Below are 23,726 nucleotides of genomic sequence, written 5' to 3' on the forward strand. Positions count from 1 at the left end.
GTTTGCATGTGTTTCCAGGTCTTTAATTATTTGTTGCTGTTTGTTATGCAGGCAAGTGGTGCATGGCTTCTCTACAAGTCTAATACATTAGGTGAAGGTTTTCTCTCAGCAAGTCTTAAAGGTTTCTCTGTGATTGATGATCGTGTGGGAACTGAAGAAGAGTTTAGGTTGGCAATAGGGATGCCAAAGAACCCTCTAGTTGCTGTTGATGATACCCCCGGCCAGCTCATATCTAATGCAAATGCTATAAAAGAGAATAATATCAAACCATTTCCAACGATGCTTCTACTTGATGCAAAATTTGGTCAATTCTCAACATCTGTATCTATTTGTGTCCAGAGGCCACAACTGCTAGTAGCACTCGATTTTCTGCTGGCACTTGTTGAGTTTTTTGTTCCAACAGTTGGCAGTATGCTGTCAAATGAAGAAGATAAGAAGTCCTTACATATGGTAGATGCAATTATTCTGGACAAGCCAATATACACGCAAACATCTGCACAGTTCTCACTCTCTCCTCTGAAACCTTTAATTGCTGATGATGAAAAGTTTGATCATTTTATTTATGATGGTAATGGTGGAATATTGCATTTAAAAGATAGAAAAGGAGTTGATCTTTCTGCACCTAGTAATGAGGCTATGATATATGTGGGGAATGGGAAAAAGTTGATATTCAAGAATGTTCTTATCAAGGTATAATTTTTAACCACATTTGTTGTTGACCTAATGAATCAACGTCTTTTCCAACAATGGGCTCTGTTTATAGCTGCTATTATTTTGGTGCAGAATGGGCAATATTTAGATTCATGTATTTCACTGGGAACCAACAGTGGATACTCTGCTTCGATGGATGATCTGGTCTACTTAGAGGGAGAAAATGAAGGTCTGCAAGTGGATGCTTCAAGAGAAAATGCTAATGATATGGCCCCTCAAAGTGCTAATGTTGACAGCTCTGCTGAGTTTATCATTGAGTTTCAGGTTTGTTGGTTTCTTTATTTTCAAATATATTGTTCTATTTATATTTTGCATTTTCTTTAGTGTTTGTTATTGTTTATTCCTGAAGTTGGCAAGTTATGGAGGCGTGTTTTAGTCAGTGGTTTGCTGGGAAATTGAAAAGATACATATGTGCCAGGATTGTTACAAGTAAGACAGCAATGTGAAGGACATATTCCTGATAGCAAAGTTGGGTGGTACAAAAGCCATTTGCTTTTGCTCAAATGATAAGGATAGAGATCTTAGGTTTGAGCCTTAACGTTCTCTCTTTTTATGAAAAAAATGTGGGTGGTAGAAATAATATGAGATACAGGTCTTGACATATTTCTGGATTCTTGTCTGCTAAAGTTTCAAAAACTTCCAAAACAACTTGTTCCATGTTTGAGCCCTGTGCTTTAAGTGTATATGGTAACTTAATGGTTTCAATATGACTTGCTATTTTTATTCATCTTTAAAAAATTTTTTCCTCGTTAACTCTTTAACTTTGAGATTCTGAAATTGAAAATTTGAATTGGAGAAAACCCTTTTATGTATGTACATTTATTGTTTGATAATGTTTTTTCTTCATGTTTATTTCATTCTGACTGACTTAAATATGTTATTGGATATGAATCTTTTTAGTTCTCTATATGCTGTCTTGCTGTTTTATACTCTATGTAAGTGATAATATGTAATTGTGCCTTATGCTTATAAATGCTTTAACATATTTTCTTTTAAATGTGACGTAATTACTATCTGCAATTGCTGATTTAAATAATGTCCTATAACCATTACTTATGACATTTAATAAGTGAGATTGGATTTCCATGGATCCCCCATGAACAATTTGTCCTTTTGCAGGCAATTGGTCCAGAACTGACCTTTTATAATGCATCAAAAGATGTGGGGGAATCTCCTGTCTTATCTAACAAACTTTTGCATGGTCAGTTGGATGCTTTTGGAAGGTCGGTTCTTTTTTGACTTATCATAATCAATTACAATTCTGGATATGAATCTGGAATCTTTTTTTATCTTGGTTGCGTTTCTTGCTTCACAATGGGGGCTACTTTTTCATACCCTTCATAGATTTGTTTATATTTTGAAATTCGGGGTATATCCAATGTTATTATTTGATACCATTCTCAAGTAAGTCTCGATTCTCAGAAGATAATGCAAACTAATAGCATCATATATTCTATGATTTGTGTTGTATAAATTTTTCTTCAGGATAATTTCGTGAGCAAAATCATCATTGTATGCCTCTAAGCACTTCTTAAAGTAGTTAGATGTATACATAGAATTTGTTGTTTCCTCCAATATCTGAATGTAAAGTTGGGCCTGTAAACACCCTTGCAACCTTTGTATATCATGTTGCCTAGTATAGGAAGGAGGCTTTTATGTGTAACTTGAACTCTTGACAATATGACAGTTGATGTTTTGATATTGGCTTGTTTCTGCAGGCTTGTTCTGAAAGGTGATACTGTTGAGATGACTGCAAATGCCCTTGGCTTGACAATGGAGAGTAATGGAATCAGAGTTTTGGAGCCTTTCGACACCTCCATTAAGTATTCAAATGCTTCTGGAAAGACAAATATACATTTATCTGTTTCAGACATATTCATGAATTTTTCATTTAGCATCCTGAGGCTGTTTTTAGCAGTTGAAGAAGATATTTTGGCCTTTCTAAGGACAATGTCTAAGGAAATGACTGTCGATTGTTCTCAGTTTGACAGAGTTGGAACAATTAAAAGTATGCCTGACATTATTTTTTTTAAACACAATGTTCAAGGAAATGAATTTGTTTGAAGTTTTACATGGTTGACTTATAGACTTAGCATGCTTTACAGATCTCAACAACGACCAGATATATGCCTTTTGGAGAGCTCGTGCTCCAGTGGGTTTTGCAGTTCTTGGTGACTATCTGACACCATTGTCAGTGTACTCTTAACTATGTCATTGTTTGAAAGTTATTCTGCTTCTTCCTGTACTCTGATACTGGTTGTCTTCTCTTGACAGGGACAAACCACCTACAAAAGGGGTTCTTGCTGTAAACACCAACTATGTGCGAGTCAAGAGACCAGTATCTTTTAGACGAATTTGGCCTCCTTTAGATTCTGGAGGCATCTCTGATGAAGGTGAAGTTAAATCCAATACATTGTCAAATGGTGTGCTTGGTGAGGGAGAAAGCAGCTGCTCTGTTTGGTTCCCTGAAGCTCCTGAAGGTTATGTTGCATTAGGTTGTGTGGTTTCACCAGGGAAATTGCGACCGTCACCATCTTCTACTTTTTGCATCTTGGCTTCTTTTGTTTCTCCTTGTTCACTCAGGGACTGCATTACCATCAGTGATACCAATCAGTATGTATAATTATAAAGCTCCATCTCTATCATTAATTAGTTGTTTGTGTACGTTTGTGGGCACATGTTTTTAATGCTTCATGGATTGTTAGTACTGTTATGTCAACTAACTTTTCTAATGACATTATTTACTTCCCAAATACTACATGTGAATTGCAGATATCCATCCAGTCTGGCATTTTGGCGCGTGGATAATTCTCTTAGGACCTTCTTGCCAGCAGAACCCACTACTTTGAGGTTGTTAGCTAGAGCATATGAATTACGTCATGTAATTATTAGGTCTCCTGAAGACTATCCAAAAGCATCTAGAAGTTCAGACATCCAAGCTTCTCCATCTGGTCATGTCAACAATAGGCAGTCAGAACATTCATCTGTTGTAAATTCTGGTCGGCGTTTTGAAGCTGTTGCTAGTTTTAGGTTGGTGTGGTGGAATAGAGGTTCAAGCTCAAGGAAGCAACTATCCATATGGCGTCCAGTGGTCCCCCAAGGAATGGTGTATTTTGGAGATATTGCTGTTCAAGGGTACATGATACTTAATAATGTATTTATTTCTTATATATCTTGATTTAATTCATTAAACATTGACGATTGTTAATTTTCTGAGAGTCAGGTATGAGCCTCCAAATACATGCATTGTTCTTCATGATTCTGGAGAAGAAGAGCTCTTCAAAGCTCCTTTAGGCTTCCAGCTTGTTGGACAGATTAAGAAACAGAGAGGAATGGAGAATATTTCATTTTGGTTGCCACAAGCTCCTCCAGGTTATGTTTCTTTAGGTTGTATTGCATGTAATGGCCCGCCAAAGCAGCAAGATTTCTGCACATTAAGATGCATGCGGAATGATATGGTAACTGGAGATCAATTTTTGGAAGAAAGTGTTTGGGATACATTGGATGCGAAGTTTGGTGCAGAACCATTTAGCATCTGGGTTGTTGCTAACGAGTTGGGGACTTTTGTTGTCCGTGGTGGGTCCAGAAAACCTCCAAGAAGGTTTGCTTTAAAGCTGGCAGATCCGTATTTACACAGTGGTTCAGATAATACCGTCATTGATGCAGAAATAGGGACCTTTTCTGTAGCCCTTTTTGATGACTATGGTGGCCTGGTGTGTGTTTTATTTTGAGGTTCCTCTATAATCCTTGGGCATTTCATGGTTATATCTTGCTTTTGAAAGTACATAAAGTGTTACAGTGGGTTTTTATTATGGATTATTAGGAATATGTCTAGTTCAGAGAATGCTATTCTATGGTCATTAGTAGTTATAATGGATTGATTTTTGAAAGTTATCACTGCACCCTTTTCTTTCAAGATTTAGAATCTATCATTGTTTGCAGTGATTAATGCCTTTTGTTTTTATTTTTAGTTCTGAAATATTCTAACCTGGCATTCCTGTTTTCAATTAGAAAAAAGTTCTCAGGTTGTAATTGGACTTACTTTTTCAACTAAGAGCCACAATAATACTGTGTTAAATTTACTTTTGGTTAGTTTAACAGTTTCATGCTTACCATGTTGCAGATGGTTCCATTGTTTAATATATCAATGAGTGGAATAGCGTTCAGTTTACATGGAAAGCGTGACTATTCAAATTCTACTGTTAGCTTCTCTTTGGCTGTCAGATCATATAATGATAAATTTGAATCATGGGAGCCGATTGTTGAGCCGATGGATGGGTTTTTAAGGTAATTATCTTATAATGCATCTAATTAAATGTAAATACTTGGGTTGGCTTCCCTCAATTCTCTTTGGGTGTTTAGTTCATTTATTGATAAAACAGTAGTTGTTGGCCTCTGTTTTTTCTATTCTCAAGTTGTGAATCGCATACAACTGATAAGTCCATTGTAGAATTATGAAAAACCGATGCTTAAATAATTTCCTTTGATTTAAACATTTGAGTTTTTTATTTTCATTTTTTTTCTTCACTGAAGTTTAACATTTGCGTAAGCTTGGTTTGGAATGTTGGTTTCTTGATGCAAATTGATTACCGCAATGATAATATATTTCAAGCTCTATAGAACTTATGTATTATGGTTGGAAAAGAAATTATGCTTGGCAATTGATATCTTATCTTGGAGTAAACTTAAGTTTTGAAGCTGGCTGAAGTTTGTTTTTGGAAATAGAAAAAACTTGCTGAAGTTTTTTTTTTTTTTTGGAAACTGATATCTTTATCCAGCCATGTAGTTATCAAACAAATGATCCTTGGGTTCTTTTGGCTTTATCTTAACTTTCTTCTGTTTTCGCTACTTTTTCTTAACTCCTTTCGTGTTTTGCATGAACTCTTCTGGCCTAATCTATGGTTACTTTCAGGTATCAGTATGATCCCAATGCACCTGGTGCAGCTTCTCAGTTACGATTCACCTCCACAAGGGATCTCAACTTGAATATCTCAGTGTCTAATGCTAATATGATTATGCAAGCTTATGCAAGCTGGAATAATCTTAGTGATATTCATCAATATTATAAAAGTCCGGTAATTTTTTGCAATTGCTTGATATGTTGTGGTAGTAGTCTATTTATGAGGGCATGATGTGTATATAGTGTTGATATGAATGTTCTCTTTCTTATCTTTTATCTTTTATACTTTTTTAGTTTTCCTTTTATAATGACTTTTGGATTTGAAAACTTCTGAACTTCTCCTTTACATTACTTTAAATAGAAAGCATTTTCTCCAACCTCCGCTGCAAGGTCTATTGTTGATGTTCACCACAAGAGAAGTTATTACATCATCCCACAAAATAAACTTGGTCAGGACATTTTTATTCGAGCCATTGAGACGAGAGGGTTCTCAAATATTATTAGAATGCCATCTGGGGATATGAAGCCTATAAAAGTTCCCGTTTCAAAAAATATGTTGGACTCTCACTTGAAAGGAAAGTTGTGCACAAAAATTAGAACAATGGTGACAATCATTATAATGGATGCAATGGTATAGTCTTTTAATCTCTTCCACTCTATATGAAGGATATCACTTTCTTTGTCCTTTTTTACAAGCTTTGTGATGGATTATGAGTTTATTTGTAAAGAAGGAAAATGTTTAAAAATAGATAAATTTTGTCTTTTAAGTAAAATTTCTTTTTCCTATTCTTTTGGTTAACCTTGTTAAGTGCTTTTGCAATCTCACAACTTCTTTTGACATAGATAAACAATGTCAAAATAATAAAGATTGAACCTCAAGAAAATAGACATACTTAGTTGTTTTTTTAATTATTTAAAAGCTATGTAGGATAAAAAGTTGATTTTTTTTTTTTTTAAATTTGTCTGTCTTTTAAGTTCTAGGTTTTGGAGCATCATGGCAATCTATAATTTGGTGAGGAATTGTTATGTTGCTATGGTCATCAGTCTTATTTTGGTTATTTAATTATAACTATTAACATCTTTTTGAGGTCCAATAACTTTTGGTACCTTTTAAGGCCTTCTCTGACTTAGAAATGCTGGAAACACACATGCACACTGTCTTCGTTTTTTATTTTTTATTTTTTTTGCAATAACAGCAGGAAGGAAAAGGAACTAGTTTGTGAAACGATTTAAGTTTACTCATGTCTCTTCCTTCCAATTTTCTATTCTTGTTAGCTATAATGTGACAAATAATTTGTTCATTTTGATTCTCTTGGCATGTATTTGTGTTGCAGTTACCCAGAGTTGAAGGGTTAACTTCTCATCAATATACTGTAGCTGTTCGCCTTTCTCCTGACCATAGCCGTCCAAGTGAATCACTGCTTCATCAACAAAGCGCACGCACATGTGGATGCATCTCAAGTTACTTGTCTTCTGATATTGAGTTGGTTGAGTGGAGTGAAATATTTTTCTTTAAAGTTGACTCCCTAGTACGTAGCAATAATATTTGTATTTCTTTAATGAACCCTGTGCTAATTTCTCTGTTCTCTTTTCATCTTTCCTTTTCCTTCTTGCATATTCCTTAATGTTATTATGATGTTCAATCTGCACAGGACTCCTATACGGTGGAGTTAATTGTTGCTGATGTGGGAAAAGGTACTAGATATACATGTCAATCTAGTCATTGTGCTATTCAACAACTTACCTTCTACATGTTTATAAATATTTCAATTCATTAAGCCGTTAAAGATAACACTTAAATAATTTTAATGTTGTTGCATTTTCTTTATATCATTGAGAAAACTATCAGGAATTTGGTATGCTGACCAGGGATTTCGAAATAGTGATATACTGAATGCGTATACTACTTGCATCAGGCTTCTTTTAGCTTGCTATCTCAAGCTTTGAATTGTAAAGTATATTGGTGTTCTTGGATTGCAGGATTTAGTTGTATTGAGGAGTATAATATTTTGGACAATGCAATAAAATCAAAGAGATCTTTTATTCCAAAAATGCTGATGCATAATGCTTTTTGATAAAATATAACCTGTCTGTTTTCTTTGACCCAAGGGACATAGTTGTGATTTTGAATCAATGCCGCATGCTACCATCACAAATAAGAAAGATAACAAATATTGAGTGTTGGGGTTTAGATAGAGATAAGATTATCAACTTATTATTTATTTGGCAACTGATCAACTTTTCATTGTAAAAACAGCTCTAATTAATTTAACCAAAGTCCTAAGTGACTTTTAGCCTAGCTCTTTGTAATTATCTAGTCTAAAACAATAGCAAGACGAACAGAAAAACCTCGACATTACCTTTAAAGATTTCTGTGAATATTATTGATACCTTAATTACCACATCAATTCTTGAGGGCATAACTCTAGGAAGAAGATAATCTCCTAATTTATGCCTTCATTACTGAATCCACCATATCTTTTACAGGTGATGCTATTGGATTCTTTTCAGTTCCCTTGAATCAGATAGCCGTGTACGTCCCAGATGATTCCCATCAGCTAGATTACATCAAGAGGTTAATGTGGATGGACTTATCCTTGGCAGCATCTATGGTAAATGTGATCTTTTTATTTTGTAACTCATTGAGATAATCTTTTTTTTGGGTTGGGACATGGAATCACTAACGCAATGTTTTAAGTGGAAATATTCTAAGGCATTGTTAACAGCCATGATGCTTAAATGGATTGTTTTTTTGCAGAATACCACTCAAGCAGTTAGGAGCGGGAAGAAGTCAAGTGGGAAATTAAGATGTGCCATAATTTTGTCACCAAAATCTAATTTGGTTGAGACAAATGAACTCTTTATAGGTGGCAGAAAATCTGGAGTCATTCAGATAAGTCCTAGCATGGAGGGCCCTTGGACTACAGTACGGCTGAACTATGCAGCACCAGCTGCTTGTTGGCGCTTAGGCAATGATGTTGTGGCTAGTCAAGTTAGTGTAAAGGATGGCAACAGATATGTAAATATAAGGTCTCTGGTTTCTGTACATAACAACACAGGTTTTATACTTGATTTATGTCTTGTATCAAAGGCTTCCGGTGAGATGATGGAGCGACCTACTGATGTAAGCCTGCTTGAAGGTGTACAACTTGATGGTAACAGAATTCAGACAGATATGTTCTTTGAAACTGAAACGTATGATCCAAATATTGGGTGGGTTGGCTGCAATGTTCGATCGAATCAAGATCAAACTAATGTTGGAGGCTTCCAGCAGGTAAGCATTAATATAAGTCATTTCTTAGCTGTATGTAGCAGTAACTCATTTTGTAGCACGACTAGTTTTCTTTGCTGCCTTCTCTATTTCACACCTTAAAGTGCTCACTGTTTCAAGATGAAGATTTTGTTTAAAGAACCTCTACCTATGGTAGCATTTTGAATTATAGCCATTATGCCTTCTTCATCCATTGCCTCAACCTCTTCTAGACTACTATTACCTCGGAACGCATTGTTCTTTGTGTTACTACAGGCAGTTATCTTTCATAAATTGATCATTTGATTTTATTCATCTAATTTTTAGTTATATTGCTTTTGTCTTTGATTCCGTAAACATGCAAAACATTTTTCTTTCTGAACCTCTTCCACTTATGTAGATTGTGGATTTATCCTGGATAATATGGTCACAATTTGCCCATGGATAAACTTGTAGACTTCATGTCCTGACAGTACATAAATACGATTTCTGTTTAACTTTTTGATATTGGGTAGTCTTTATATTTATATTTCTGTTCAATTGTTTGATACTGGTTAGCCTTTATATCCATATTTGTAGAACTTTCATATTTACATGCTTTTAAGCCTGTTTTCGTTTAGGACCTAGAAAAATGTGTTTTAAAATTTCAAGAACTAGTTGAAATCATCTAAATTGGGCACCAATTGATTTTGGTATTCTTAGTGAAGGTGAAGTAAATAAATGTGTTTTGGAGCTCTAAACTCTCAGTTGGGAAGTCTAAATTGGTTTTTGATTCGTCCCCAACCATGCAGGCAACTTCTGGAGTTGAGTTACCATCAGGTTGGGAATGGGTAGATGATTGGCATTTGGATACATCATCTACTAATACTGCTGGTGGATGGGTTTATGCTCCAGATCTAGAAAGACTAAAATGGTCTGAGTCACATGATTCCCTAATATCTTTGAATTCTGTGAGGCAAAGGAAATGGATCAGGAATAGGAAACAAATATCACTTGACGCAAAGAAGGAGATATTTGTGGGCCAATTGAAACCTGGAGATACAGTGCCTCTTCTCTTGTCAGCCTTGACACAATCCGGACCATTTGTGTTTCAGTTGCGACCTTCAAATTTTGATGGCTCTGATAAGTATTCTTGGAGTTCTGTAGTTCGAAAGCCTGGTCAACTGGAGGTTTCAGGCAAACCTAAGGGCACTTCTGAGATATATGTATCATCTCTCACTGAGTCTGAAGAATTGCTGTGCTGCAGCCAGCTAAGTGAGACTTCTGCGAATGCTTCTTCACATAAACTGTGGTTTTGTTTAGGCATACAAGCAACAGAGATTTCAAAAGACATTCATTCTGATCCTATCCTGGACTGGAGTCTTGTGGTCAAATCCCCATTATCTATCACCAATTACCTTCCTCTTACTGCTGAATATTCTATCCTTGAGATGCGAGCAAGTGGTCATTTCATTGCCTGCTCTAGAGGAATATTTCACCCTGGAAGAACTGTAAATATTTACAATGCTGATATATGTAACCCTTTATTCTTCTCACTAATTCCACAGAGAGGATGGCTGCCATTACATGTGAGATTTTAAGGCAAATCAGATAGTTTTTATTTTACTGTTATAATGCTTATAAAATTGCACATCAAATCTGTCTTTTCTGTCATATTTCGTTGTCTATTTATTTTTACTTTTTACTGGTTTACAGGAAGCTGTTCTGATATCTCATCCTCGTGAAATTCCTTCCAAAACAATAAGCTTAAGAAGTTCAATTTCTGGAAGGTTTATTATATGCTGCATTACCTTAAGAAAAAATAAATCCAAGTCTCTTGAATATGTTAAAGCAAAGTCTTCTCTGTTCTGATATATTTGTGGTTTATGCAGGATTGTTCAACTCATTATTGAACAAAATTATGACAAAGAACGAGCAATGATGTCAAAAACAATCAGAGTCTATGCTCCTTATTGGTTTTCGGTTTCCAGATGTCCACCTCTTACTTACAGGCTTGTTGATGTAGGAGGGAAGAAACGCACAAGGAAGATTGTATTTCCTCTTCTTTCTAAAAAGGAAAATGAAGAAATTATTGAGGAAATAACTGATGAGGAAATGTACAGTGGTCATACAATTGCCTCAGCTTTGAACTTTAATTTGCTTGGCCTCTCTGTAGCAATTACTGAATCTAGCAATGAGCACTTTGGACCTGTTAAAGATCTTTCTCCCCTTGGAGACATGGTAGATCAAATCTCAATTGCAATTAGAAGCCATCTCTGCTTAAAAGAATTTTTTTTTTGTTAAGTACTTTCTTTTTCCTGACCAACAGGATGGATCTGTGGGTCTCTATGCTTATAATGCTGATGGCAAATGTATGCGCCTTTTTGTATCTGCAAAGCCCTGCCCGTATCAATCTGTCCCTACAAAGGTAGCAACATTACTTAGTGGTCTAAAAATGAATATGTTATCAGTAATGCAAGCACCTGATTCATTACAATCTTTGTAGGTGGTTACTGTCCGACCATACATGACCTTTACTAACAGACTCGGTCGGGACATATACATTAAGTTAAGCAGTGATGATGAGCCTAAGGTTCTTCGCACATCTGATTCAAGAATCTCCTTTGTACATTGTGAGAATGATGGAATGGATAAACTTCAGGTCAGTGAATTGTGTAAAACCTTTTATCCATGTTTTTACACTAATCCATGAATCTTGATTGTTTGTGTTGAGATTATAGCATAATACTTATACTCATCTCATTTCTTGTTTGCCTGCACTAGATTTCTAAATTGAATTGCAATTTTTATTTTTTTTTGCCTTCTTCCAATTTTCAAAAGGGTCTATAATTTTGCTAACTGAATTTTTGAAACTATTTATTATTATGGTTTTGGGATTGTTGTTGTTGTTGTTGTCTACTAACTATGTTTGTTTAATAAAAAAAATGCCATGATGCATCAAATTTATCTAATATTTCTTATTAAGTTGATTTATTTGAAATTTGTAGGTACGCCTAGAAGATACAGAATGGTCATTTCCTGTTCAAATAGTGAAAGAGGATACTATCTCATTGGTTTTGAGGCGGCATGATGGTACAAGGACCTTTTTGAAGGTAGAAATACGTGGCTATGAAGAAGGATCACGTTTTATAGTAGTGTTCCGCCTTGGATCAACCAAAGGTCCTGTCAGGTAAGTTAGACATTTTGTCCTAGATATTTGATATTGTGTGATGCAGGACATGATTATGTTGGTTTTGATTGACTTGTCAAAGCATGAATAAACAGGATTGAGAACAGAACCATTGACAAAACAATATGCATTCGCCAATCTGGATTTGGTGAGTATGCATGGATAACTTTAGGAGCGCTTTCAACTACAAATTTTTCTTGGGAAGATCCGTATGGACAAAAGATCATTGATGCTAAAATTGATGGAGATTGCAATAATCAAGTCTGGAAAGTTGATTTGGAAAGGGCTGGGCAATTTTCTCCAGATGAAGAACTTGGAATGCAGTTGCGTTTGTTTGAAATAGGTAATATCAAAGTTGTTAGATTCATGGATGATTGGACATGGAAGTTAAGTACACATGAAGATACGAGGTCTCTGACTGCTGCTGGAAAGCCATTGATCGATGTCACACCTGTAGAAATCATCATTGAGTTGGGAGTTGTTGGGGTATCTGTTGTGGACCACTTGCCAAAAGAGCTCTTTTACTTGTACCTGGACAGAGTCTTTATGTCATATTCTACTGGCTATGATTGCGGAACCACCAGCAGGTAAGAGCTTCTATTTCACAGTTTTTTTTTTTAATTAAGAATTGGAATGATGTTCTTGGTTTCAGCTGTTTAGCAGTTTTTGTTCTTGGCCATCAGACAATGCTTGTGATGACACATCATTTAGAATATGTCCTGCTACCTGTAGAAAGTTAAAAATTTAGAGTAAAAAAATTTATTGTGCTTTTCTTCACTAATGGCATGCGTTAATTCTTGTCACTGATATTTTAAGTTGGACCCATTGTTTTTCTCCCTTCAAGTGCTCATTTATTAACCTGTACTCTTGTTTTATGGATAGCAATGGCCTGTTGCATAAGATGACATGACTTAAACTAACACCCCTTCCCTAGACTTCCTTGGCTTTTTCCATTTCCAACTTCTTACAAATGATTTTTTGCAAATATCTGCTAGATCTTGGGACTTATCATCTATCGGTTAAATTTCTTGGTGCTTCAGATGAATAAGCTAAGAAATACTATCCCTTTCTGCCAGGTTCAAGCTCATTCTGGGGTATTTGCAGATTGACAACCAGCTTCCTCTATCATTAATGCCAGTGCTATTGGCACCTGAACAGATAAGCGATATTCATCATCCTGTGTTTAAGATGACTATTACAATGCTAAATGTGAATACTGATGGAATCCAGGTGTATCCATATGTATATATACGGGTAATGCTCTATCTGTGTGATGCTTAGCATTTAGATTTACTCTGTTGTTTTAGATGATAGAGTAATTGCTCTATACGACCTCTGTTCACATGATAGGTGACCGACAAGTGTTGGAGGCTGAATATTCATGAACCAATCATCTGGGCATTGGTTGATTTCTATAACAATCTTCAGCTAGATCACATTCCCCAAAGTTCCACTGTCACTCAAGTTGACCCAGAGATACGTGTTGAGTAAGGCTAATATTCTACCTCTTTACAGCTAGAAACTTGTAATATTAATGTTGGCTAGGTGTAGGTAAATAGCAAAAAGTTATTAATAGTGTTTTGTGATATTTTCATGATTCAGTTTCAATACCTCCTTTCCTCTTCTCCGCCTTTCTCTGGTTATTTGTTTCTTAATGGTGCATGCAAGTGTGATGGCATGTGCACATTACACATGTATATATGTTACGTGTCTATCCAGTTTAAGACATACAAGTAGTTTTCTATATTCAATGACTTTGTTTGCCTTGTAAGTTTATTTTTTAAAGGTTTCTGTTTTCTTGTTTTCAGTTTCGTCCATGCTTTGTTTTGGAAGAGAATCCATTTATTGTATTTTTTCCTTTCCTTTTTTTTTTTGGTTCAAAGCTCTTTTCTCGTGTAACAGCTAACAAGTATAGTTCGGCTTTAACATACCTATACTATTGCATCAAAGAAACTATTGTGCAGCAATATATGGCTTTGATTGTGATATTGAATGTTGTTTTGTTCTCATTTCATTTACTAAATGAATTTTGATAAAATTCCCTTGAAATCTTTATCAAAAATATAGCTGGAGATATATTGATAATGTGCTCATCGTTACTAACCTCTAAAACAAATTCATTTTTTTTCATTTGACTAATGAGACATTCAAGACCAAGCAGTAGTTTATTTCAGAATGCCATTGTGCCCAACTTGATCCACTTGAACTCCATGCACAAATATTGTTGTACTAGAAGGATTATTATTTTATTTAATGCTAGTTCTAATGTTACTAGATTTTCTCCTTCAATGAAAAGTGTTGAGAGGACATTGATTTCTGCCTTTTTTGTATGTCAAGAGGATTCACCTTCATCATCAAATGTTTAACTTATTAAAAGAAAATATCATTTAGGGGTTTGAAGCCAAGATGTAATAATTATTTCTCCCTCTTCTGATCTTTTCAGCCTGATAGATGTTTCAGAAGTAAGGCTGAAAGTGTCTTTGGAGACAGCACCAGCTCAGAGACCCCATGGGGTTCTGGGTGTGTGGAGTCCTCTACTTTCTGCTATTGGAAATGCATTTAAAATTCAGGTCAGGGATTTTTTTTTTTTTTTTACTAAATTAGCAATGCTCCTACCTATTAAAATAGCATTTAGAACATTGAGTTCGGGACACATTCTACAGGCAATATATCTTTTGTAGCTATCAGGCTACTTACTTTTGGGCTTTTTATTATAGGTGCATCTAAGGAGGGTGATGCGGAAAGACAGATTCATGCGCAGAAGTTCCATTCTTCCTGCAATTGGAAACCGTATTTGGAGAGATTTAATTCATAACCCTCTTCATTTGTTATTTTCAGTTGATGTACTTGGTATGACTAGTTCAACCTTGGCTTCTCTGAGTAAAGGATTTGCGGAGCTTTCAACTGATGGGCAGTTTCTGCAATTGCGCTCAAGGCAGGTAAGTCTATCTTTTCATTTTTGTTAATAACTTTGGTTAATTAAAAAATTTTGAGAACTAAGTTCTAACTCAAGATTAGGTGTCATCAAGGAGAATCACTGGGGTAGGTGATGGAATTATTCAAGGAACAGAAGCTTTTGCACAGGGTGTTGCTTTTGGGGTTTCTGGAGTTGTGAGAAAACCAGTGGAAAGTGCCAGACAGAATGGTCTCTTGGGACTTGCTCATGGAATTGGGCGTGCTTTCCTAGGATTTTTTGTTCAACCAGTCAGTGGGGCATTAGATTTCATCTCATTGACAGTTGATGGAATCAGCGCTAGCTGTTCCAAATGTTTGGAGGTTTTAAATGACAAAAGCACCCTCCAGAGAATTAGAAATCCCCGAGCTATTCATGCTGATGGTATACTGAGAGAGTACTCTGAGAAAGAAGCTACTGGTCAGGTACCACCTTAATAGCCTTTTTTTGAGGCAGAAAGTGTTTGTCCTGAGTGTGTTTGAATTTGTGCTTAGAGCTAGCTATCATTTTACTCTATGTTGCTTTTATGTGTATGGATGAAATGTTTGAGCATTGACCACCCAAACCAACATTAATAGAAACTAGTAAGCATCTAACCTAAAATCTATTGATAATAGGTGGAAAGATCCAACTGAGTCACTACAGACAGTGTAACTTGACTGATGTGGGATAACATCACATAGGTCGCCACTCACGTTTTGGCCAAATACTAGCAACAAAAGCAAATAGGCCTCGTGCATGACAAGAAATAATAGGCAACAAACAACTTAGGCTTTGATACCATTTTAAAAATATAACCTAAACAATTGACAATAGGTAGAGAGCCCATTCCTGATTATAAAGCCTCAATAACTCTAAACTTAATGATGTAGGATAACACTATTTACAAGAATTAATTGAAATTTTGGTTTCTTACGCTTTCTCTAGTGAAATTTCATGGTTTCAGCAAACCTGAGTTAGGCTTTGCTTGGTTGGAAGGATGGAAAACTTAAAATTCATAACCACTTTCCTATTTTGTAGTTTAAATAGATTAACAAGTTTTCCATCCTTACTCATTTCCATCCTCACTTCCAAGCAAAACCTGGTAGGAAGGATGGCAAGGGGTGAGGATGGAAAACTTATTAATCTATAGCCTTAATGTATTTTAGTTAGCATCTTTATCTTTCACCAGGCAAAAAGAATGTAAATACTATTGATAATTATAGTTGTTCTCTCTTTGGTTGTAAATTTTATGGTTGTTTTATGTGTAGGTGTCTATGTAAAAATATGCAAAGATGACATACTATTTCACAATATTGGATTAATTTTCTAGTCTAGTTTCATGTTGTCCTAACTTTATCTCATAGAATGTTGGTAAGTATTTTAAGTAGTTTTAGGCATTGTACAGTGGAGGAATTGTTAGTTGTGATCACTTTAGCAGACAGATATGGTCTTTATGTGCGACCCTGGTTAGTTGATAAAGTGCCAAGAATTAGAATCATTTGCTGGCCAGGAATAGGATTGGCACATGTGCATACACCTCAGACATGAGACACTCAGAGATTGGCATAGCATAGGTTGACACACATTCTGAGACATACGAGATAGAGGATGGATGAGCCTTATTAAGCTCCATCTATCTGTTACGTACTGAAAACTTTCAGAGCTTAAAATTGAAAAAAATGGAATTGCTTCATCTATCTGCTTGGAAAATTTGTGAATTTGATTGCTTTCATGCTTTGGTTTCCAGATGGTGCTCTATCTGGCAGAAGCAAGTCAACATTTTGGCTGTAGTGAAATATTCAAAGAGCCCTCAAAATTTGCTTGGTCTGATTATTATGAAGAGCATTTTCTTGTACCATACCAAAAAATAGTTTTAGTGACCAATAAGCGAGTTATGCTCTTGCAGGTGAGTCAAGGGGAATTAAGCTTTGAAACTAAGTATGTAAGTAAATTTTCAGCTCATTTTCTGATGCCTTCGTTTCTCGTTGTCGCAGTGTTCATCTCGTGACAAGATGGACAAAAAACCTTGCAAGATCATGTGGGATGTGCCATGGGAAGAGCTCATGGCAGTGGAGTTGGCAAAAGCAGGCAGTCAGCTGCCTTCTCACTTGCTCCTGCATCTTAAGAATTTTAGGAGATCAGAAATGTTTGTTCGAGTGATAAAGTGCAATGTTGAAGAAGTTGAGGGAATAGAACCACAAGCTGTTAAGATATGTTCAGTGGTGCGTAAGATGTGGAGAGCGCACCAATCTGACAGGAACAGCATTAAGCTAAAGGTTGGCAGTTTGTATAAATCTTTATCCTTTCAAGATGGCATGTAAACAGTACTGACAAGATTCTCCATTTTTCAGGTTCCTTCAAGCCAGAGATATGTACATTTTTCTTGGAGTGAGACTGATAGGAAAATACCACATGCCCCAAATAAATCCATCATCAAGTCAAGAGAGATCTCTTCATCAAGTTCTGCATCTGAGGAAACAAAATTTGTTAAACACAGTATAAACTTTCGGAAGATCTGGAGCAGTGAGAGAGAATTGAAAGGTCGATGTGCATTATGTAGAAAACAGGTGGTTTATGCTTTACCATTCTTTACTTGTTGCAGTGTAGATTACTTCATGGCATGGTCTTAGCATAAAAAGTTTGTTGTCTATTAGGTAGCTGATGATGGTGGAGTATTTAGCATTTGGAGGCCCATTTGTCCAGACGGGTAATTACTAAATTCTTTGTAGCTTTTTTTCTTTTTTTTTTTTTACCTTAAAAAGATTAGAGTTTGTATTTTTCTGCTTACTTCATCTTATCTGTTAATCTGATTGTTTTGGCTTCCTATGAATTAACATGAAAATGTTACGTCTTTACCATTGAGAATGTTCTTGTACTAATCACAAGCCTCTCTTTTCATTCACTTGTGGCTGGAATTTACATCAATGTTGTAAACCTTGAAAAATGCCAATTTTATAATAAAGGGTTGACATGTATTACTCCTTAGTTATTTTCTTGATATGCATCATTAGGAAGTGAGCCATAGTTGTTGGTTCTTTTTTTCTTTTTATTTTTTCAAATTTCAAGTAGAGTATTATCTTTTTATAATAGAAGGTAGTCAAGATCAGAAGTTATATATGAAACTTTAATTTGAAACGGATGTACTATGGTATGAAACTCTAATGGGAAATTGATACACAATTTAGTTGTAATAAGTGATAGGACTTGATATGTATCAGTCATTAACCAAACAAGTTTTAGTTGAGTGATAGGGTCAAAATTTTCTGTTACTGACCAAGCAAAGTTAATCATCAGGATATTAGTGAATCATTTTATGGCCTTCTTTGGGCAAAAATGCGTTTTGTACTTAAATGTTTTATGCATTATGGATTAGGATATTTGTGTACTGTTAATTTTTTCACTTATGGTCACGTGATCCAAGGCTTAGGTGCCAAGGGGATGGAGGGAGGTTTTAAGTGATGTTATTTTGCCTTCGCAATATTTTAGAGTTCTGAAAAAGCCCAATTTCCTCAATTACCTACTTTTGCTCGGACTGTAGCTCTAGTAGCCAACTAAACCAAGTAAACTGGCGAGTGAGAAAGGGAAAAGAGAAGAAAGGGTTTAAATCTGGGTAGTTCGTATTTTGTTGTTTCCTGGTAGTCTAGTATTAGGTAAAATATTAATTTGCAGCAATAGCAGTTGAGAAACATGGATTACTGAGTGGACCTTGGATCTTCAATTCTTCATCGTAATTATTACCTCATGTTGCCAAATGCTTTTGCATATATTTCGGAGCTGGATCATGTTTCTCTTTCCTTCAGGTATGTCTCCATTGGTGACATAGCTCGTGTTGGGAGCTACCCTCCTAATGTTGCTGCTGTTTACCGATACATTGACAAGCTATTTGCACTTCCTGTGGGCTATGACCTGGTAAGAACGAGCAAAGGCATGATCAAATTTTATCTTTATAATAGCTGTCATTTAGGGCTTGTAGGAGTTATTTAATGATATCCTGATATTTTGCCCGAAATTTTGTATTAGACATTAGATTTTCTATGCTAATGTGGACATGGACAAACTATTTTAGTCTCACGGGTTTGAAGTGTCAATTTTAAACCATTTTAAAACGGAGTTCTTATTGAGAGATCCTGCAGGTATGGAGGAATTGTCTGGATGACTACACAACTCCGGTCTCAATTTGGTATCCACGAGCTCCCGAGGGATTCACCTCTCTCGGATGTGTTGCTGTAGCAGGTTTCGAGGAGCCAGAAGCTGATTTGGTACATTGTGTGGCGGAAACACATGCCGAAGAAACAACATTTGAGGAGCAGAAGGTTTGGTCTGCACCAGAATCATATCCCTGGGGTTGTCATGTTTACCAAGTCCGAAGTGACGCTCTCCATTTTGTTGCTCTAAGAGAAACTAAAGAAGAATCCAACTGGAAGCCCACGAGAGTTCGTGATGATCTTCCATCCCCGCAATCATCAGAAGCTTAGTGAATTTTGGTATTGTTATAGACACAAGTTGAGGTTCCATAAAATGCAAAAAAAAACAACTGGAATAACCGATTTGTTGCTTCATGATTCTTTATTGGCTTTGGTTTGAATATAGTGAATGTATATATAAAATTGTTTTCAAAGCTTCTGTAAAAAATGAAGATTGGAAGTGAGGCTTCGCCCTTCATAAATAGGGCACTTAAATTTTGTCAGGAAATCTGAATGTTTTAAAAATCTCATCAGTGTATTCATTTGTTCACATTAATATTTGATTTTATTATAAGGTTTTGAGATCGTATTTAATATATTATTAGTATAATTTTTTTAATTTTATAGAAGAGATTGAAAATTTAACATTTTTTTATTTTTTTAAATGTTTTAATGGATATGCGTTAGTAGTTAATTTTGTTTGTAAAATTCAAAAATTTTATTGATTATAAAACTTAATCTTTTTTTTATATATCCCTGCACCTCAAACTTTAGATTTTAAATTAAAAAAATTGAAGGATATAATTAGGAATGTAATATACTAAAAACAGGATAGTTCACTGGTTATACGTAGAAATAGATTTGTACTGAAAAACGACAGTATAACATTAAAAAAAAAATTCACTTGGGGTTGTCCTACACAAAAAAATCAGTTGGAAGTGGAAGAGACAGGGGCCCACAAATACCAGCCGGAATGGTTAAAGACCATACACGTGGGAGGAGGTGTATGGAGGAGCTGCGTCGGCAAACTTAAAGTTTCCATTCCCCGCGTCCCGCGTCCTAACAAAATCCAGAAAGGTCTTATCTTGTGCTTATCTCAGAACAGATCACTACACGGTTCTCACTTCACACAGCTTCACTCTTCTATTGAGACAATGGAGGGATTGATCAAAGGTTTGATCGACGTTGCGCTTGGCGGTGGTGGCCGCGATGGAGAAAATGAGGATCGAGATGAACGCTCCAGATCCAGTTGGGCCCAGGTTAATTTGGATTTCTTTATCCGATCTCATTGCTTATGTTATAGTTTAGGTTTAAAAATTTGGTAATCGGATTTGCTAACGTGAGCAGGTGGTGTCAGGGGAGCAGGATAACGATGATCGTACACATGGCCATAATCCTCCGAATCAGTGGAGAAGACAGGTTTTCCTTTCTTGTTTTTTTCTTTTAAAGTTTTGTCTTTTGGATCTGAAATTGGAGTACATCGAAGTGGTTGTCCATTGTTTTCTTGTTAAAGTTGGGAACTTTATTAACTTTTTAGGAGGAGAGTCAACAAGAGCACGACGGCTGGGAGGTTTCGGGTTCAAGACCTTCCAGCAGACCCCACAAGGTAGATTTCGGATTTCTTTTACTTAAATTTACTATTTTTAGCATTTTTTTTAATACTAAACTTCACAATGAACTGACCGTTAGAAACACGCTAAGAAGAGTTTAAGTTAATTATTTTGAATCGATCATGTTTTTGTGAAACTTTCTTTGCTTTTATTTAAATTGCATGAATTTGTATGTATACATGCATACATGGTGGCACCCATGATTTATATGTTTGGATGTATGGAAGGGCCTTGTCAAATGATGTATGTAAATTGTTTTTTTTTTTTTCTGAAAGTTGTATTAATTCATTTACTATTTGTTTTTGGGTTGTAGATTTGACATTTTGATCATTATTCTAAATGTGGCCTTATTATCAATAACCTTAAATGCAGGCTGAGTATGGGGGATATGAAAAGGATGAAGGTGGCGACCACCATGGTTATAGCCAAAGTGAATGGAGCAGAAAGGTTGCCACTAGGTTTTATTTTGCTGTTGTAATTAACTTCTTTTCAGTGAAATCTATATTTGTGAGTGCTCTGATTGACCTTGAAGGGTTTTAACTTTGCATACAGGAACAAGATAATGAGAATAATGATGGCTGGGAAACTGTTGGCAGAAAGCCTCAAAGACGACCACACAAGGCTTATTCTTACTCTATCTTTTTATATGTCACATCTTAAATTGATGCAATGCTAATGTCGTACTCACCTTGGATCACTATGCCTGTGTTGTTTCTCCTCTTTCCCTTTATATGGTTTTAGATTTACTTTTCTTTTAAGCTGCAGATGTAGTATTTTGAATTTTACTTGAAAACATGTAGATTCATGATGTGTAGCATAATGACATTAGATATCTTTTGCATTAGGTTGGTCAATATTCACTTTACATCCCTTCTAGTTTTTGGGTACAATATTATAGACTATGACATTCATAGATGAGTCCTATTTTTTTCGTTGGGGCTCTATGATTCACTTATTGAATAGCCTTATTCTTTTTGAATCACTGTCTAATACCTTGTGAATGAAATATTTGCAGGTTCGGATGGATCACTGGCAAGGATATAAACGATCTCCTAGTGAGCAAGAATACTCTGATGAGGTTGAAACTGGTACTAGCATAGAACCTTCTGAAGAGGAACTTGCTGACTTGTCACAAGCTTGCAACAGGCTGTGGCAACTCGATTTAAACCGTTTGGAACCTGGAAAGGATTATCAGATTGACTGTGGTGAAGGGAAGAAGGTTTACCAAAAGCAAGATATGGCAGAAGGAAGTCTGTTTTATTCGTTAAGTGAAGACATATTTAGAAGACCTACATTTTCTCGGTTCTGTTCTCTCTTAGATAATTACAACCCAAATGCTGGGTGCAAAGAAGTTGTTACATCTGAGGAGAAACAAGAGCAGTCTGCTTTCATAGAAGAAATCAGTAGAACTGCACCAATTAAATATCTTCACAAGTACCTCTTTTTGAAGGGCATTGTATCTGAAAACTATCAAGATTTCAAAAGAATGATGACGAAGCTATGGTTTGATCTTTATGGTCGAGGTGGTACATCCAGTTCCTCTTCTGCCTTTGAACATGTTTTTGTTGGAGAAATCAAGCAACAGGGTGAGCAAGAAGTTACTGGCTTCCACAATTGGATTCAGGTGTGTGTTTGTTACTGTGACTTTTTCTTGTTTGTCAATTCAATAATGCATGATGATGCTTGGATCTGAAAAGATTTAAGTTGTTGCAATCATTAGTATATGGCTTGGCTTGTTTTATATCATTGACTTGTCTGGAAGCAATACTGAGATATTATAATTCTTCTATGCAAAATGTTTTTTTTTTTTTTTTCATCCGTTGGAGCAAAAAAAAAAAAGGGTAGTGTGGTTTCTCATTAACTTTTTGAAGTTGTTGGTCAATAAAAGAGGAGCATTGGTGATAATATCAATTAAAGCAATCCATTGTCAACCCCTGTCCCAAGCATACCTTAATGCACTTTTTGATTTTTTAGGTGCTATGTAGATAGGTTTGCATTTCTCTTAAAAAAAACAACATTTCTTTCTCTATAGGTGTATATTGCTAACGGAATATTTCATTTTCTAGTTTTACCTAGAAGAAGCAAAAGGAAGAGTTGATTATCAAGGTTATATATTACCCCGAAGACAAGGGGAAACTGTAAGTCTCTTCATCTTCAATCTCTGTTCTGTTAGCATTTTATTCTCTCTTCTAAGTTTTGGCTATGCATGCAAGAGAAAGAAGAAAGTATTTTTTTCATATTTGATGAAGATAAATTGAAGTTTCTAGGCCACTGCAGATAATATATTTGGTTGAGGTTGAAGGAAAACATTTCATTTTCTTTGATGAAAGTTATTATAAACCTGAAGAGGAACTTCTTTTCTCCATCACCTGCACCCTCACCTATTTTTCAATGTTTAATATTTCCCTTCTACCTTTCTCTTTTTTGCAGCCGGACTCTGAAACACAGTTGCTTACAATTCAGTTCGAATGGAATGGGGTTCTCAAATCTGTGTCAAGTACTTTCATTGGGGTGAGCCCAGAATTTGAAATTGCTCTCTATACTCTGTGTTTCTTTGTGGGTGGAGAGGATAACTATGTGCAGCTGGGTCCATACTCTGTTAATATCAAGTGCTACCGATTCGGAGATAAAATCGGTTCTGTATTTCCAATAGCAGAATGTTGATTTTCAGCTCTGTGAATTATTATTATCCATAAGCTACTGAAAGGCTAAGACATATGTTAATGTTACCGTATAACATAAGTTTATGATATCGCAATGAATGTTATTTCTTGAATAATTTCCTAATTTGGTAATATATGTGTAAAACTTACAAACAATGTTGATAAGCATTCGCTTCGGCTTAATATTATGACGATTCAAATTCTTTGTATGGTTATGAACTTACATGCTTCTATGTTTTGCTGTTATTATTACATAATTATTATACAAAATTAAATATGCCTCTTCTTCATTTTTTTCTATTTA

The 23,726-nt window shown here is 35.6% G+C and overlaps 2 protein-coding genes across 8 annotated transcripts in view; both read left to right on the forward strand.

Annotated features, from left to right (window-relative positions):
- Positions 1 to 19,745, forward strand: part of LOC111290709 (pleckstrin homology (PH) domain-containing protein) — a 33,487-nt gene extending 13,742 nt beyond the window's left edge. Inside the window, exons 32-64 of one of the 7 annotated variants that reach the window (XR_016346125.1) lie at positions 52 to 690; positions 784 to 975; positions 1,831 to 1,934; positions 2,430 to 2,719; positions 2,817 to 2,901; positions 2,986 to 3,324; positions 3,484 to 3,846; positions 3,935 to 4,424; positions 4,835 to 4,998; positions 5,624 to 5,786; positions 5,973 to 6,242; positions 6,946 to 7,140; positions 7,264 to 7,306; positions 8,099 to 8,223; positions 8,370 to 8,885; positions 9,653 to 10,429; positions 10,557 to 10,630; positions 10,733 to 11,081; positions 11,170 to 11,268; positions 11,347 to 11,502; positions 11,849 to 12,030; positions 12,126 to 12,617; positions 13,071 to 13,284; positions 13,381 to 13,517; positions 14,474 to 14,600; positions 14,748 to 14,969; positions 15,049 to 15,408; positions 16,713 to 16,871; positions 16,960 to 17,241; positions 17,317 to 17,532; positions 17,620 to 17,672; positions 18,766 to 18,874; positions 19,099 to 19,745. Coding sequence is in view for 4 of the 7 variants with exons in the window: in XM_022882141.2 (XP_022737876.2) it covers positions 52 to 690; positions 784 to 975; positions 1,831 to 1,934; positions 2,430 to 2,719; positions 2,817 to 2,901; positions 2,986 to 3,324; positions 3,484 to 3,846; positions 3,935 to 4,424; positions 4,835 to 4,998; positions 5,624 to 5,786; positions 5,973 to 6,242; positions 6,946 to 7,140; positions 7,264 to 7,306; positions 8,099 to 8,223; positions 8,370 to 8,885; positions 9,653 to 10,429; positions 10,557 to 10,630; positions 10,733 to 11,081; positions 11,170 to 11,268; positions 11,347 to 11,502; positions 11,849 to 12,030; positions 12,126 to 12,617; positions 13,107 to 13,284; positions 13,381 to 13,517; positions 14,474 to 14,600; positions 14,748 to 14,969; positions 15,049 to 15,408; positions 16,713 to 16,871; positions 16,960 to 17,241; positions 17,317 to 17,532; positions 17,620 to 17,672; positions 18,766 to 18,874; positions 19,099 to 19,440 (8,292 nt within the window). In the remaining 3 variants the exon portion in view is untranslated. Of the gene's footprint in view, positions 1 to 51; positions 691 to 783; positions 976 to 1,830; positions 1,935 to 2,429; positions 2,720 to 2,816; positions 2,902 to 2,985; positions 3,325 to 3,483; positions 3,847 to 3,934; positions 4,425 to 4,834; positions 4,999 to 5,623; positions 5,787 to 5,972; positions 6,243 to 6,945; positions 7,141 to 7,263; positions 7,307 to 8,098; positions 8,224 to 8,369; positions 8,886 to 9,652; positions 10,430 to 10,556; positions 10,631 to 10,732; positions 11,082 to 11,169; positions 11,269 to 11,346; positions 11,503 to 11,848; positions 12,031 to 12,125; positions 12,618 to 13,025; positions 13,285 to 13,380; positions 13,518 to 14,473; positions 14,601 to 14,747; positions 14,970 to 15,048; positions 15,409 to 16,712; positions 16,872 to 16,959; positions 17,242 to 17,316; positions 17,533 to 17,619; positions 17,673 to 18,765; positions 18,875 to 19,098 lie in introns of all 7 variants that reach the window. The other 6 variants (XR_016346123.1, XR_016346124.1, XM_022882141.2 and 3 more) reach the window with 6 other exon arrangements.
- Positions 19,746 to 20,242: 497 nt separating this feature from the next.
- Positions 20,243 to 23,631, forward strand: LOC111289614 (uncharacterized). Its single transcript, XM_022880803.2, has 8 exons — positions 20,243 to 20,408; positions 20,497 to 20,568; positions 20,687 to 20,755; positions 21,132 to 21,206; positions 21,312 to 21,380; positions 21,775 to 22,383; positions 22,826 to 22,897; positions 23,190 to 23,631. Exons 1-8 carry the CDS (start codon positions 20,304 to 20,306, stop codon positions 23,421 to 23,423), a joined length of 1,305 nt encoding a protein of 434 aa, XP_022736538.2. The 5' UTR covers positions 20,243 to 20,303; the 3' UTR covers positions 23,424 to 23,631.
- Positions 23,632 to 23,726: the final 95 nt, after the last annotated feature.

This window comes from Durio zibethinus, chromosome 11 (assembly GCF_047325235.1).
Source record: "Durio zibethinus cultivar Kanyao isolate XHJ-2024 chromosome 11, ASM4732523v1, whole genome shotgun sequence".
In the NCBI taxonomy this organism is placed as follows: domain Eukaryota; kingdom Viridiplantae; phylum Streptophyta; class Magnoliopsida; order Malvales; family Malvaceae; genus Durio; species Durio zibethinus.

Bases quoted from the DNA above. Each gene is read 5' to 3' on its own strand.
- LOC111289614 (XM_022880803.2), top strand. From the start codon at position 20,304: ATGGAGGGATTGATCAAAGGTTTGATCGACGTTGCGCTTGGCGGTGGT. The intron at 20,409-20,496 runs GTTAATTTGGAT...TAACGTGAGCAG, and splicing joins CCAGATCCAGTTGGGCCCAG to GTGGTGTCAGGGGAGCAGGA. The intron at 22,384-22,825 runs GTGTGTGTTTGT...TTCATTTTCTAG, and splicing joins GCTTCCACAATTGGATTCAG to TTTTACCTAGAAGAAGCAAA.